This window comes from Cydia fagiglandana, chromosome 21 (genome assembly GCF_963556715.1).
Source record: "Cydia fagiglandana chromosome 21, ilCydFagi1.1, whole genome shotgun sequence".
Lineage (NCBI taxonomy): Eukaryota > Metazoa > Arthropoda > Insecta > Lepidoptera > Tortricidae > Cydia > Cydia fagiglandana.
In genome coordinates this window covers 5,148,990-5,165,407 of record NC_085952.1, presented here as the reverse complement: position 1 = coordinate 5,165,407, position 16,418 = coordinate 5,148,990, and the positions used below count along the sequence as shown (strand labels likewise).

At 39.2% G+C, this 16,418-nt stretch overlaps 1 protein-coding gene and 2 long non-coding RNA genes across 4 annotated transcripts in view; 2 read left to right on the top strand and 1 right to left on the bottom strand.

Moving 5' to 3' along the window:
- The window catches only part of LOC134675367 (disintegrin and metalloproteinase domain-containing protein adm-2-like), a 51,960-nt gene extending 35,789 nt beyond the window's left edge, over window positions 1-16,171 (top strand). Inside the window, exons 8-12 of the mRNA XM_063533579.1 lie at window positions 10,816-10,982; window positions 12,084-12,181; window positions 13,302-13,416; window positions 14,328-14,423; window positions 15,297-16,171. Of these exons, the coding sequence (XP_063389649.1) occupies window positions 10,816-10,982; window positions 12,084-12,181; window positions 13,302-13,416; window positions 14,328-14,423; window positions 15,297-16,171 (1,351 nt within the window). The remainder of the gene's footprint in view (window positions 1-10,815; window positions 10,983-12,083; window positions 12,182-13,301; window positions 13,417-14,327; window positions 14,424-15,296) is intronic.
- On the top strand, window positions 1,239-6,494 carry LOC134675289 (uncharacterized). The gene is made up of 3 exons (XR_010099718.1): window positions 1,239-1,408; window positions 1,862-1,963; window positions 4,706-6,494. It is a non-coding gene; the product is annotated as an uncharacterized LOC134675289 (long non-coding RNA).
- Window positions 8,139-10,366, bottom strand: LOC134675285 (uncharacterized). 2 transcript variants are annotated; one of them, XR_010099714.1, is made up of 3 exons: window positions 9,748-10,366; window positions 8,609-8,825; window positions 8,139-8,248 (listed from the first exon to the last, which is right to left on the bottom strand). It is a non-coding gene; the product is annotated as an uncharacterized LOC134675285 (long non-coding RNA). The 2 variants fall into 2 exon arrangements; XR_010099713.1 differs by having other exon boundaries at window positions 8,657-8,825.
- Window positions 16,172-16,418: the final 247 nt, after the last annotated feature.

The following is a 16,418-nucleotide window of genomic DNA, read 5'->3' as shown; positions in this document are numbered from 1 at the left end:
ATTGTAAAAGAGGTCCGGACACCTGCCATAACAATGTTAACACCGTCATCGAGGCAGGCGGTGACTCGCCGCTGACTAGATGGGCCCCTGAAACTGCCGTCGTAAAGACGACCAGGAGCAACATCGGTGTGAGCGGCTCAGGGGTGTCGAGAGGTGTGCGCCGCTTTCTACCCAGTGACTGTTAACAGTCACTGTGCCAACTCGCGTCTTATGCATCTTTCACTTCCACCCCTGGAGCATATAGCTCTAGCGACTCCTCTCTGGACGGCCAATGAAGGCAAGCCAGAGCTGAGAGTCCTGCGGGTCCCCTTGGGGTCCACTCCGACCGACGAAGACACGCCGGAGACGGAGACCCTGACCGACTCTCGGGAGCACTCGGGTCCGTGGGGTCGTTACTCCCCAACAGCTCGCCACAAGCTGCCCTGTGATTATGATTATTATTATGAAAGGTATGTTGAGATGGTTTGGACATGTGGAAAGAATGAGTGAAATAAGGTTGACAAAAAGAGTGTATGAAGGAAAAGTGGAAGTGGGAGTTGGAAGGGGTAGACCTCGGCGGACTTTCTTTGATCAGATCGGGGAAATCCTGAAGAAAGGCCAGGTCAAGAGCACCCTAAACCGGCGAGCGTGTATGAGGAATGTTATGAATGTGAAAGAAGCGATAGAGCTTAGGTATGTCAGAATCGTAGCAAGTGGAAATCCGTGGTCTCTGCCTACCCCTCCGAGAAATAGGCGTGATTATATGTATGTATGTATGTATGTATTTCAATTATTGCGGAACACATATCTTAGTAGGTATTTATGTATTTTAATTAAATATCTGAACTGTCCCTTGGTTGGGGCGTGACGATAAAATTGTGATCTGATAACCACAATAAAGAATAAAAGCGTTTTTGTTCATTTTAGATATCGTCAAACCTTTGAAGTAAAATTAAAATTGTAAGAAATGTCGATAGTTTATCGATATGACTTTATCGACATGGCTACAGCAAGGTGGTGTTAAATTGTTAATCGTACGTACACTAAACAAAAGTGGCAACAGTGACAGCTCGCTGAGACATTGACATTGACAAGCATCGCGTAAGTGTAAGTGCGTAAGTAGTGAAAATACAAACTAAGTTAAAGAAAAATACTGATTTGCTGTGAAAACTGAAGGAAATGCCACCCAAAATGTAAGTTTCTCAAATTTATTCATAGATAAATTTATAGTTCGTTTGATCATTAGCTTCGTCGCAAAAGAAAATGCTAGCGAAATATATCACTCAGCATCCCCTGTCCGTCTACAGGGAGATCCATGAGCCTCTCGGAATCCAGAGATACAAAATGCAATGCTGCACGTGCACACAAGTTCTAAGAGAGCATGCATAATCATGCTCGTAGGTACAGATCAGTGCAGGGATGGAAGTTAGTAAGTACTATGCTATAATACTAGATTAAGAACAAACATTCAGATATCTAAAATTCATTACAAACTTTCTTATTTAAAATACACAGCATTACAAGTACAGTAGAATCCGCATGTTTCGACATCGAAGGGAATTGACAAACACGTCATACCAAGTGGTTGTCATATAAACCATAGTTGATCAACTTCTTATTTTTGTTACGTTTTCCAAATTCATCTCAAATTATTTTGTTAGAATCAAATTCCTTTTGTTATTTTTTGTTTTATTAACTTTGAGTAAAGAAACAGTGGTAACTCCATAGGCTCTTTCTTTACTTATACCTACTCCATGCTGAGAATTGAAACTAAAACAACTTACTCTCCAAACCGTCACTGCGAGGAGGGATAGAAGTGGGGACATCGACAAAAAACAAATGTGTCATAATACATAATTATTCATTATATTTTTATTGTCAGACTTATCGTGACTCAAGCTGCAAAGTAAGAAAAACATTGTGGCACCAAACCAGGCTCGGCCAGTGAGGGAAAATGGATCCAGAAGAATTAAGGATTTAAGATGTGAGTACACCTTTCCTAAACTAAAATCATGAAAAGTTTATTGTGTCTTTTAACCCGTGGAGCGCCCTACTGTCACATGTGTGCTGGTAACTAGTATAGGAGTTCCATACTATGGTAATTTTGGGGCGCTCCATGGGTTAATATTATTGACACTTATTATCTATTTCTTGTCATTCTATCTATTATGTTCTGCTAAGTGACAAAAGTTTGTTAAAAACCTGTTCTATCACTACTATAATTGCAGGAAGTTGTTATGGCAACAATGATGTGTAAAAGTTGATCCAAATTTAGATTAATTACCTAGAAACTGCTAAACTGTAAACTTTACATACATTTATTCACACTGCATAAAAAGTGCATAAAGATTCTAACAAATATTAAAATATTTGAAACCCGTACACCTCACTTTAAAAACTTATTTTTTTTTTTACCCTGTTTGTATATTCTAAAAGCTGGTTTTGTAGCAAGAACAAAAATTTATTGACAAAGAAAAAGACACACTTTATGACAAAGATAAAATATTATTAATAAGTATTTAGTTTTTATGCCCATCCCGGATGTGAAATGCATTCCTCCCGCTCACTTAAACTTTCAGTCCTTCATCTTCATAACGGTTTTATGTCTGATTGTTTTGCCGTTCAGGCAACCTATCTATGGCATGCACTCCCTCTACCTAAAAGACAAGCCCCAAGAAAATTTGTTGTTTGAGTAGTCATGTACTCGTACAATATTCTTACTTATAACATGTAATGGCTCCTCTACACGATGGGCCAGCGCCGGCCATTTCAAGGGACGCAGCCATGCAGCAATATCACTTGCTCCCTCTAACGCATAAATGCGTCCCTTGGAGTGGCCGGCGTTGACCCATCGTGTAGAGGAGCCATAATATATAGGCATACTATAGATGGTCAAGCAAGTCTTGTCAGTAGAAAAAGGTGCGAATTTCAAATTTTCTATGAGACGCTATCTCTTCGCGCCTACATTTTTCAAATTTGCCGCCTTTTTCTACTGACAAGATCTACTTGACCAAGTTTATAGGAACAGTTAAATATGTTAGCACTAAAGCTGGCCATATACATTTCACAGCTAAGTTTGACCCACTTCCCGATTTCCGTTTGAGCTTAAATTTTGCATACATAACAAATATAACAATATGTAAATTGGATGACAATTGCAATATTATGATGACATGGAGCTGATCCGATGATGGAGACATGAGGTGGCCATGGGAACACTGATAAAACAACGCAAACTATTTGTGCTTGGTGTTGTTAGAATTGACTCATGGCGTATTATAGTCAGACCGTAAAAAGTCTGCAGCGATTTTGATAGCCCACATAGTGCAAGTGTCATTTTTAACTTCAAATTTCTATGAAATTATGACGTATACATAACACTTACACTGCGTGGGCTATCAAATCCGCTGCAGACTTTGTTTGGTGCGATTCTTAGTAGGAGATCCCACATATATGGTCGACCTTCACCAATCTGTGTGACGGATGAAACTATGAAAATATGAAAGAAAATATGTTCCCGAACATTAGTAAATAGGGTTGCCTAAAGAAATATGGTCAAGGCTATTTTTAATAATTTTTTGAAAAAATATTTTTATCGGCAAATTTCACCGATTTGTCTGATGAACGAAACAAGTTTCAATGGAAAGTATACAACTTGTACATCATAAATCATCTAGGTTGCCTATCTTTTTCCGGTCACTATTATGTGGTTGCCGTGTTTAAAGAGGTGATTTTATATCGATAATTGCACTCATCTGTCTGACGCTTGAATACATCAAAATGATGGTAATTTTATTACAAATACAATGGTATAGGGTTGCCTGCGAAAATCCGGTCACAAATAAGGGTTGCCAGGCTTTTAATTAAAATAAGAAGGGAAGACTTTTAGCAATAACTCATAAACGACTTAACTGATCAAGTTTGTTTTAATTTTTTTGATTGAATTTGTGACTTTTTTCATATTTTTTGGTACATTGAAACATGTTTCGTTCGTCAGACAAATCGGTGAAATTTGCCGAAAAAAATATTTTTTTCAAAAATATATTAAAATTAACCTTGACCATATTTCTTTAGGCAACCCTATTATTTATGTTCGGGAACATATTTTCTTTCATATTTTCATAGTTTCATCCGTCAGACAGATTGGTGAAGGTCGACCATATGGGGGATCTCCTACTATCTAGTTGCCTATTGAAAGAAAAGTACAGTCAGCGATAAAAGCTTGTATCAAAATTGATATTTTTGGCAAAAACTTATTTATATTGTTAGGGCTTGGGAGTAGAAGCTGGTTTCTTTACTGCTGGAAGCTGGAATTTTTTTTGTGTGTATACCTGACTATGGGAGGAGTTATTTATGATTTTAGCAGCTTATGTATGGTTATGTTTGTGTCGTATACCCTAGCGTAGTATCTGAATAACTGAGACAAATTTTGATAAATAAGGTTTTATTTGGTTTGTTTTTATGGCGAGGTGGTACATAACTACACTTAATACATAATAATATTTTAATAACGGATAAGTAGTCACTACAACAAAATTCAATTTATTTTCAATCGATAATTTGGACAACTGTAACAAAAAATCCCCCTGACTTAAAAACGAGAGCTTTCTAAAAGTGAATAGTCACTTTATTATTGAATTTCTCATAATTTGCCAATGAACCGCTTTAAGTAAAGCGCCACTATACAACATATGACCTCATCTAATCTAATTTGTTTCTGTTTCAGTCATAACATATTGGAGGCTTGAAAGTGCACATACCCATACATTGGACGTTAAGCTCAACGAGACCATGCGTCGCATCTCAGGCACTATCCGATCTGCAGCCGCCACTTGCTGCTGTCATTGAGTCACATTGCCCCTTCTCACATCCGACGACTCCAGGCGTTGAAGAGGGAAGCTGAGAAGATCACGAATAACCCCCGCAATGCCTGTCCACGAAGAATTCTGCCGCCCAACCCCTCGGCATCTGAAATCCTGGAATCCTGGGAGCCTGAGCAGCTTTAATATTTCGGATAGGTAGAAAGCGGAATGGTCTGCTATATCTGACCTGACTGAAAAACCAAAAGGTTTCACCTTCCTCGGAAAATCTGGTGCCGCCTGAACAGGCTGAGAACCGGACATGGCCGCTGCAATGCAGCCACACACAAATGGAGATAGACGGCTTTCCCACTTTGCGAATGCGGAGAGGAAAAGCAGACCACTTAGCATATGTTCCAACGCTGCCCACTCCACTCATACCCTGCTGAGGATCTGAAGACCGTGACACCTGACTTTGTGTTGCTTGACTTGGCAACCTCAAGGCTACACTCTGAATGCCCTCATTTTATATAATTGCTATATGGTTAAATAAATAAATAAATAAAATATAGCTATCGAACGAGAAGGCTTATGGCTTCAGCCAAGAAAAGTTCTCACATTCCGGCTGGGACACCTCTCAGCAACTGGCATGTCCATGCATTTCGAATACCAAGTCAATAGTCAAAGTTTTTATTTGTTAAACATTATGCAGGTAAAACTATTACAGTGATGTATAAAAGGTTTTTTACAAACTTTAAAGTTGCAATGTATGTATCAAGTCCTGCAAGATAAATTAGACCCCACTTCCGTTTATTCGAAGGATTACTGACTTGAATTAGAATCGTTTGTCTTTATCTGGCATTTTGACTTACATGTATTTCTAAGAACGGGATAAAACATAATTTAACTAAATCGGGCCTGTAAAGTTTTATGAATAAGGGGGTGTCTTTTTATAGTTTATTCCGCAATCATTAGTATTTTCTTATTTATAAACTAAAACTACCTAAAAAGTGAAAAACCTACAAATAAAAAATTGGCCCCAAGTCTGTCCCCTCTGTGTAGGGTGCCCAGAAGGCTGGCGGCGTTACCGCGCTGAACGGCAACGCCAATGCGTTGGGCGAGGTAAGCTCCACCCTTCCGGTCATCCGTTGCATCTATTAAGGCGCATTAGGCGCTTGGCTAACTCTTTATAAACGCTGTGCGCGCCTTGACCCCACGGCCCAAGCGTCTCCAAACCAAACGGCTCAAGGTTTAGGTGGTTTTAGTTTAGTATGTTTAGTTATTAGTTTAATTTCTTTATTAATATTATAATTATATATTACTTTTATGTTTAGATTATGTGTTATTCTATCTGTTTATAAACTGAAATAGATGTCATACACTAAAGATAAAGTGATCAACTCCCACCGGTGGCGGCACGCAGATAGTCAAAAATTCTTTAATGTTATCGTTATCGTTGAAAGGCTAACCTTTGCCTTTGACCGACTCTAAGGGCGAGCAGTACTTTTTTTTACCTAACTGCGTCAGGAGGGTAATGTTAAATAGGCTATATAAATTTTGAAAATGATGCCCCAAATTGAAAAAATAGGGGGAAGGGTGGGGTCTTACCCTTACCATAGTAATATGGATTTAAAATGAAAGCTAGCGAGAAGACCATTCCAAAAATATATAAAAATATTTTGGCAATAGTTGTTTTATTTACCCATTTATAATATTCTGTCTAGCACAGAGGCGACATTAACTTATCTATAGAGTTTAGTAAACAAAAAAGAACTTGACAACACCACGGGTGACGAGAATTGTCCTTGTTGTACCTAAATGGAATGTAACATAGTTTTTTAACATTCAACATTAGTTATTGGCGTATTGAGTCTGACCGCAGTTATAGTCACTGAAGTAGACTTATTAGCATAAATGCCTGCGCAAATCGGCGGAGCGCAGCGCAGACCACTTTAAAATTATCAATGTATTTTCTTCCCTATTTCAATTTACCTTCAGGTATAAATGCTTTGAGACCGACCTCGGAGCATCACGGTGGAGTATTACTCCGCGGCATTGAGGAGCACGTTAGAGGATACCGCGGCGGTAGGCGCCGACATGCCGCGGCATCCCCCAGCATGCGCCAAGGCCTCCCGAGTGCGCCGGAGTAGCGCCGGGACGACGGGGGAGAACTCGTGCACACTATTCACGAAATCCCTTGTGATAGAGTACACGCGGCGGCTTCCCCGGCCTGCGCCGCAGATTTCCCTGGTGCGCCGGCCGCCAGCGCTCGGGCTGACGGGCGCTCGCGGTATCGCGGGGGATTTTATCTCGCCGGTGTGCGCTGCGCGGCGTTAATCCTTGGTGATCTGCGCTGCGCTCCGCCGGTTTGCGCTGGCCTTAATAGAGTATTTAGGAATATTCTTATTTGACCGCCACAGACTCACTAGACGCGTCCATAAGACACGCCTTTTCATACAAACGTACTCCACATTTTCCTTTCTGGATATTAACATTAAATGTGTATAATGTGTATACAATGAACTTGGAGCATTTAAAAATTGTATGGAATCTGTCCTCCGTTTCTTATTTTTACAATAATAAAAAAATCGAACGTAGGAGCATAGCTGGTTGGCATAGGTATTTGGTTTAATATAAGTACATTAAACTATGTAAAAATATTTTCCATAATGTCAATATCCAGAGAGGAAAATGATGACTACGTTTGTATGGAGAAGCGGAAGCGGCCATCTCCCTTTCCTATTAAATAAGAACGTACCTAAAATGCTTTTCACCATACCAACTCGGAAAGGCTTACCAAAGTTGCATTTTATTCACATGTGAGGCAAAGTAATCAAATGCAAATTTTGAGTTGCTTTCTTATGTTTGCTGGTAGAATTGACTTTTAAATAATGATTATGGATGATAAATGTTTAATAATATTCATTTAGATTTGATTTTGTTTGATATTTTACATTTAATATTTGCTTTGGTTGGTGTGGTGAAAATTTTTGTTTCACTCGGGGGCAAATTTTGTTTAACCCTGGTTCTTTGAAACCCTCGCAACGCTCATAATTAGCACGAGCGGTTAAACAACAACTTTGCCCCCTTGTAAATCAAATAACTATTTATTACCTATGCTTTCATTGTACTATACTGCATATGACAGTCGGATTTTACATTTAGAAGCTATAAAAGTGACAAATTTTGTACGCATAAGGCTAAAATTAAAAATAAGAATAAATGACACCTACACTGAAGCATGCGGGGAATGCTGTTCTGTGTGAAAATTGTCCGTCTTGAATGTTTACTAGTCTCTACTTGTATAGAAATAATATAGGTACCTAAATTAGGTATTTGTGCGATAGTAAAACATAGTAATAGGCGAAATATGTATTTATTAACCTTATTAAGCGCCGGTTTTGTGCATGATGCTTAGAAACACTTAGGAGCGCCTTTCCTAATTTCTCCCTTGATCCACGAGAAGTTTTCTGGAAGAAAAAGAAGGAAATAAGTCAAAGTAGGTTCATGTGGCAGCCATGGAGGAAATATTTTCACATGAGTGCAGTCTAGTGCACCCAAGATACTAAATAATCGCCGGGAATAATATCCATTGGTCGTTATGTAAACAATGCAGCACATTAGAACTGGGTGCCTTAGATAAACCTAATAACTATTGCATTCCCAGATTATATATCCCAGAGATAACTACTTATCATACATAACTATCTAACAAAAGGTAGGTACATATCTCAATACACAATACAGCCACACTCAAACTTATTCAAAAAATTTAAAGTTACTAAGACAGTCCTTGTGGAAGGTCACAGTTTTTTATGTCTAATACTTACCTTCTGTTTACAGCATCTACAAACTGCTCGAGATAGGTTCAGGCTTACCGTAGTGTGGCCAATCTAGTCAGTGGTACTCCAAGGGACAAGCCATGATCTTGACTAGTCCCGCGTTGGTAGTTGCCATCAGCTAGCAGGTGTAACTGCTACACACCAGCAGCTACTGCTGCTGCTGGTGGTGTAGGTGTGCTGCTGGTGTGGTGTATACTGTTAGAACCTAAAACAAATAAGTACCTACTTACAGTACCGGCCAATAATATATCACCTCCATGCTTTTACGGTAGGTACTTATAACTTTTTTATATTTGTGAGTGACTTCCACAGCTTTAGGTAGTTTAGTAGTATTCCTTGTCTTGCGATGAGAAAAATTAGTCTCATGTAATGATTTTTTCATAGAGGTTTTTTGTTTTAATGTATGGTAAACTTCATTATTTTTAAAGAGCTTTTTTTAGTAATATTCTGAGTCTCTTATTGTAGTTCACAGTATTTCAGTATTCATAATATCTTATCTTATACCTACCTTTAAACGTGCAATTATTGTTTATTTATTTATATGTATACATATATATATATATTTCGGGGATATCGGACACGGCTCTAACGATTTCGATGAAATTTGCCATATGGGGGTTTTCGGGGGCGAAAAACCAATCTAGCTAGGTTTCATCTCTGGAAAAACACGCATTTTTTAGTTTTTATATGTTTTTAGCAAATCTCTGTCTCTCAGATATTATTTATATAAAATGACTAGTAACATATGAAATCTACAATCTAACCTACTACAAGTTGATACAAAAACACACAAAGGTGATATGTTATTGGCCGGTACTGTAAATCTAATTTTGTCAAGTAGATATTTTCCCCCTTAGGTTCGGAGGTTAGGATATGAATGTTGAAGTAAATAGTAGCTTAAGTAACCTCTGTTAGTGGGTTAGTAGCATAAGTAAGAGATTGTAAAACAAATATCTGAACATACTAACTTTTACTTTTAATAATGAGGCACCTAGTATTGAAGAGTTTAGTAGCATTGTCATTGAGACATCTGTTTTACATAGAATCAATAATTATTTCAAATATAATAGGTCTATGCATAGAATACATATTAACTTTACGAGAAACACTGCAATTTATAGCTTTACCTTTTGAGGTGTTTTGGTAGGTAACCCATCACCGTTTTGAGGCTCGGCGTTAAGTTCGTAGCTAAATGCACTGCACACTTCTTACGCACTCTGTAAATACGCCGAAACTCTTCGTCCGGCATATCAAAAGCGTTGTAAGCGTTTCTTAATGCTATTTACGAGATTTTTCGAGGCTCTTTATCTTCAACGGCAGCCGCGAGTAGGAATAATAAAATTTGACTTCCCTGCAAAGAAAATATTGACAATATTATATACAGCGGAACATTGGAACTAATAACTCTCAATATAATCATAGAAAAACTGATATTTACCTGTATTTTATACCTTAAAATATGATTATTCACTACTTTTGCTTTCACGACAAGGCTTATCGTGACCTAAGAAGAACGTAGTTAAAATTATCTAAGTTGAACTGTCAAAATGGGACAAGCTGTCAAATTATCCACATGTTAACCAACGACCATGTTATGCAAATTGTCTTCTATCATCTACCGCTGTCAAATGTAGATAACGCCATATATCGTCTGCAACCATAGTAAGGATGATAAATTCGAGGGTGACTGGCGTTTTATCAACATAATTATCACCGTATCGCGTGATAGATACAGCCTTGCTAAGCCCGCTGGTGTGGTTATTTATTTATTTATCGTATGGCATTACAGTTACTGGATTCAAGTGGATTGAATTTAAATTATTAATCTAGAGATTGAGGTTTGCACTCTTCAGGTACTCGATGGCCCTTTCACTGAGGTTCGTAAAGTCTTCAATCCGTCCCTTGAATTTGGTGAGAGGGCATTCCAGAACAATGTGTTCGACCGTATGGCATGGTAACAGTTTGTGGCTTTGCCACGGAAATCATCGACGAAGTCGCGGCGCGGGTAGAAGCCAGAGCGGCTACCGCGAAAACCGAAATTCGCAAATTGCGGGGATCTTTCTCTTTTACTGCAATGAAGGCGTAATTAGAGTGACAGAGAAAAATCCCCGCAATTTGCGAACTTCGATTTTCGCGGTTATAGCCCAGTTTAGAAGATTTTTTTATTATTTTAAGTTGCTTTTATATTGCAACAGATTCGGCAACTGCGGTTACGATCGCGTGTCGCAGTCGTTCCGCAGCTGCTCGCCGCAAGACGTCCTGTGCGGCATGCTGCAGTGCACCCATCTCGGAAAGAATAAAATCCACCTCGGCGACATTTATACTGCCCGGATGATGTCTTATCCCGTGCAGAAGGGCAGGGGTGAGTTCATAGCATGTCTTAACAACCGACGATAGGCCTAGGCTGGCGTTGTTGTATATTTGGTCATTGTAAAGGTGATACTTATTTCTATATAGTAAATTATGTTATCTATGTTATATTTGGCCACTTTAGCCGTCGCTATCTTAACTATTTGTTGCTGACTATACTGTATCGCTAACATTGACATTTAGACTTAGATCGAATCAATATTTACGCAAACTTTGTCGTGTAGTGTGGTCGCCACACGCACTTTTATCCTGGCCGGGTCGCCATGTGAAGAGGCGCGTTAAAGCAAACAAATGCTTCAGATCTTCATCTTACGTACGTCTAAATTCTGAATAATTTTCTGGTGTCATCATAAGACTACTATACACCATATGTCACCGTTAAAACGTTCTCAAGATGTATAGTACGGTAATTTTAATAGTTAATTACTGAGTGGCGTAGAACAAGTCTTAACTTTTGGTTGGTGTTGGTGCAATTTGCTTTTAAGGCCCCTGTACACAATGGGCCAGCGTGGGCCAGTCTGGAGACGCATTTATGCGTTAGAGGGAGCAACTGATATTGCTATCACATTCTACCGCATGGCTGCGTACCTTGGACTGGCCGGCGCTGGCCCATTGTGTACAGGGGCCTTTACGTTTAGTTTTATGTAGGTATGTTTTCGGCTATGTGAGTAAGTAGGTTATATATACAGGGTGATTTCTGGGTCGTGATCCAGAACCACTTTTTCTGACTCTGTAAATGATCCACATTATCATATGGTATTTGATTATAAGATAATTACTTTAATTATTCTTATTTTTCAAGTGAAATTAATGTTATACTAAGTAATTATGGTCACCCTATGACTTTTGACATACGCTGTATGGAAAGCGACAAGACGTGACATTGAGTAGGGTCACCAAATTGTATGCAAAAATGTTTTTTCCTACTTCTCATCTGGAAAATAATCATCATTATTGGTGATAAACAATAATTAACAACATCATTAGGCTCATCTTTGGATTCTGTATGATGTCTGGCTCTCTTGCTCCACGACCCCGAAATCACCCTGTATATTTGCGGTCTAGTTCACACTATAGTTTTTTTTGTTTTTAGATAGAATGGTCCCTTGTCACACGGTGATTATCGACTTTGGCCTGAGGGACGTGGACCCCGGCCTGGTGCCCGACGGCGCTAAGTGCGGACCCGATAAGGTACTTATATGTAGCTTGTTAGAGAAGCCGGGATTTTTTAGAGGTCCGTCCGTCTAGAGGATCGCTAACTGCACCCCAAGCACATGATGGGCGCGACAGTATCTCGCGGCGACATAGACTACCCGTCTTTTACTAACTTTGTTAACAAAAGAGGGACGGGTAGTCTATGTCGCCGCGAGATACTGTCGCGCCAATCATGTGCTAGCCGGGCTGGTCGTGTGTTAGGCGCTGCTCATTTACCAAAATATAGAAGAACTTATAACGGATTTCAAATCGATGCAGACTTAACTTAGACTGACTATAAAAGTTGTTAACAATTTCTAATACATCTCCCAACGCACTGTGGAACGACGCCACGCCATACTTGCGGCTGGACGTGAGAATTTTCTATAAAGAAACTTTCGTTTCTTTGTGAACACCATAAAAAGTTATCATCAAAAGACAGAAAATGCTTATGTTCAACTACGAGTAAGTCGTCGATTCACAGTGCACCGGCTCCCTGCGATTATGATCATATTGTGATACTGCCTTAGGGGTCATCCATTAATTACGTCACACGAATTTCTAGGTTTTTTGACCCCTCCCCCCTCCTTGTCACACTTGGTCACATTTGGCAAACCCCTCCCCCCTAGTGTGACGTCACATTGTTTCTACGAAATCGCCAAATCGAATTAAGTAAGTACCTAAGTATTATTAATATTTTATGAAAATATTTTTGAGGATATAAATATTAGTAATTTTATAACCCAAAACTGTTTATGAAAGAAAATTAAACGAATAAAAACGATTATCGTTTTAAAAATTTGTTATTTAAATGTACAGCGAATAAAATAATTTAAATAAATTTTCGGTTACTGATGAAGTTAAAGTGACGTCACAAAGTTTGTGTCTCCCCCCTCCCCCATGTCACAATATGTCACATTTTCTTGACCCCCTCCCTCCCCCTAAACGTGTGGTGTAATTAATGGATGACCCCTTATTCCTTTTTGAAACCCGTCTTTTCATTCTCAGTTTGAGAAGGTGAGAGAGAAGGTGATCCAGAAGGGAGGTCACACCCTCATTACTGAGGATTACGACGCAAGGAGGAGGATTCTCAGTTTCATTCGATAATAAATTACAGATGTGCATGCAGCAGAGATGTGTGTCGGTTGAGCGAGTGAGAGAGATAGCGCAGCGAGCAGCGGGCTCTTTCTGTCCCTCTAACTGCTCCGAACACGGCGTGTGCAACTCCAATGGTAAGACGAAACTTGCGGCAATTACAACTGTAAAAGTGGTAACACACTATCGCACCGCACCGCGACCTTGGTGCGTCGCACCCAAAAGTGAGAGCGAGAAAGAGATATCTGTTTCTCGATCTCGGTGCGATAGTGTGTTCCAGCTTTAAAACACAAGTTCTTTCATTCCAATATTCTTTAATAATGATAATAGCAAAAAATAGCTAACTGAATCCGGTTCGAAGGACCATTTTGTGTAACTTGTTGAACTTGTTGAGTTCCAACTTCCAACAGGTTTTATTTGTCTCATAGAAAACCGGGAAGAAGTGGACCACACATGAGCTGCATTTTATACAAGAATAAAAAAGTTTCCATAGATAGTATCTGAATTTATTCCGCGACCATAGAAATTGTCGTGCTAAACACTTTTCTGAAGATTTCAGCTTGTGTGCGGTGTCACCCGTGTACCAAATAATAGGGTATTTGACTACTAGTCAAATCAGTTTCTTTTTTTCGAACTGTCAAGGCGATTTTGCTACGTACTATGGAATTTATTATGAAACGGGAAATTTGACGTTACAATCAAAAATTATCTACTCTTTATAGTTTTATACGAGGTTTAAAATCAAAAATAGAAATTGTGTCTATTCTTCTGGTGCTTTATTTCATGCATTGTGTAAAATGATTTATTTTAAATACAGTCAAATACCATATTGGTCTTCTACGAGGAAGACATTTTATTCGTAGCCAAGCAAACAAACTTAGTTAGGTATATCAGACGGGATTTATTCTTCATAAGCATATAGCATAAGCAGACAGCGAAATCGACTCCACACTCGCGTTCGCGGCTTCGCCCGCGATTCACGCGCATAGTCTGGAGGGGGCTATAGAAATTTTGTTTTTTTTTTAAAAGGTATTTGACGCAATTTCAGGCAACTGCCACTGCGAGGAAGGCTACGCGCCCCCACTGTGCTCGCTCCCGGGCGCGGGCGGTTCTTACGACTCCGGTCCGACTGCTGACATTAGCAGTGAGTACCTCTCTACCTAAAGGGGCCCACTGATTAACAGTCCGCCGGACGGTATCGGCCTGTCAGTTAGAACATAATTTTGACAGTTCCGAATAACTGACAGGCCGATACCGTCCGGCGGACTGTTGATCAGTGGGCCCCTTAAGTCTCTGCTTCCTATTCCTAGCTACGTATTTTAAGCCGGCACGAGCGTGGAGGGGGCTTTAAAGTTCCCTGGTCACGCTCACTGTGGGCACTTTGGCACCATTTACACGAGAGCTTTTTCAACGCGCGGTAAAAAAGCGCTTGAATCCGTCTACACACTAAATTCGATTTAACGACCGCTTAAAGTCGAAAATCTAACAACGCTTGATAAAAAGCGCTACAGCCATCGTGTGAATAAATACACATTGTATCCTAAGCATGTATCCATTTGTGTCATTCAAACGCTTTTTTAACGCGCGTTGAAAAAGCTCTCGTGTAAATGGGGCCTTTGATTGATGGCTCTGATCTGGCACATGACGCATATAAAAGTTCTATCAGACGGGCGTACCGGACCGCGGCCTATTCGTTTCATTGGAAGGTGTTGCATCGTACATTCGTTAAGGACGCAGCTATAAATGAGAGCGAGAATGAGATGTGCTGACCGGACCATAGTCGCAGTTTGGTACGGCCGTCTGTTGCAGCTTTAACACGTGCATTTAAGGCACTTGCGTGCGAGTGAACTATAAGCATGCGGGTAGATGCGGGTCCAACGGGTTTACTGCAAATGTATTGACTTGTAAAAGAGCCCCTGAGGCCTACTTGCAGAATCAATTTTTGAATTTTGAATGACCGACTAAAATCGGCAAATAGACATTGAAAAAAAGGGATAACGAACTTTATTTTTTACAGGTTTAACGCGATTCATGGTGGCGATGTACGCGATCTTCCTAGGCATTGTCCCTGCAATTATATTGGTGCTGCTTCTCATCTACTTCTGCTCCTGTTGCTCCCCTCTCCGCTTCAAGATTTTCAAATCACACTACTCAAAACCTACCAACACCGGTTCTAAGTTTGCACTACCTAATATCAACTCATTTAGGAAGTGGTTTTATGATACTGATAAAGTTAATCGTGATAACAGTCAATTTAAAGCAAAAGAGAGTGTGAAAGGTGAAGATAAAGTACGTAAAATTGTTACTGTCAAGAATGAATTTAATGGTCACGAGTATACGGAAATATGTTATGTTGATATACCTAGTACAGATGTAGATAAGAGTGATGCTAAATCGATTAATACAAAAAATGTTAAAGAACCGGTAAAATTAAAACGTACAATAAATAAAGAAGATATTGTTATAGTTGAAAAGTATAATCATGCTCCTATTCATAATAAAACTGTGACAAATAATGTAGATGTTATCAAACCTAAAGTTGATGATATGAAAAATATATATGAGTCACTTACAGAAAAATCTAACTCCAATACTCCTAACTTTAAAGACTTGAATAATGAACTTGCAGTGCTTAAGAACAGTAAAATGTCACCCGTAAATAGACCTAAACCTAATTTAAGTCCTAAACCTGCTGTTAGTCAGAAACCTAGTGTTAGTCTGAAACCTAGTGTAAGTCCTAAACCAGGCGTCAGCCCCAAACCTAGCAGGCTGCCACGCGAAAATAAACCTAAGCCAGAAATAATAAATGCTGGTCTCGCTTCTACAACTAATGAGTTCCTCAATCAAAGGTCGAAGTTGAGAAAAATTGGTACAGTAAATGTTAATAAATAATTTAGGCCATATAGTTACGTATCTGCAAAAGTTGTTGGAGCTTGATATCAAATTTACATCGAGATTAAACATTCCTATACCAGTTTAGGCTGTGCGTTGTTTTTCAGTATCTTTATAACAGAACTGTTTCATGTATTTAGATATAGGTATCTGTTTTGTATGTAAAAAAAAACTATGCTTAGTATTTTACTCTTACATAGATACACTAGGTACCTATAGAAATATTGATTTAAATATGTTGTAAGGC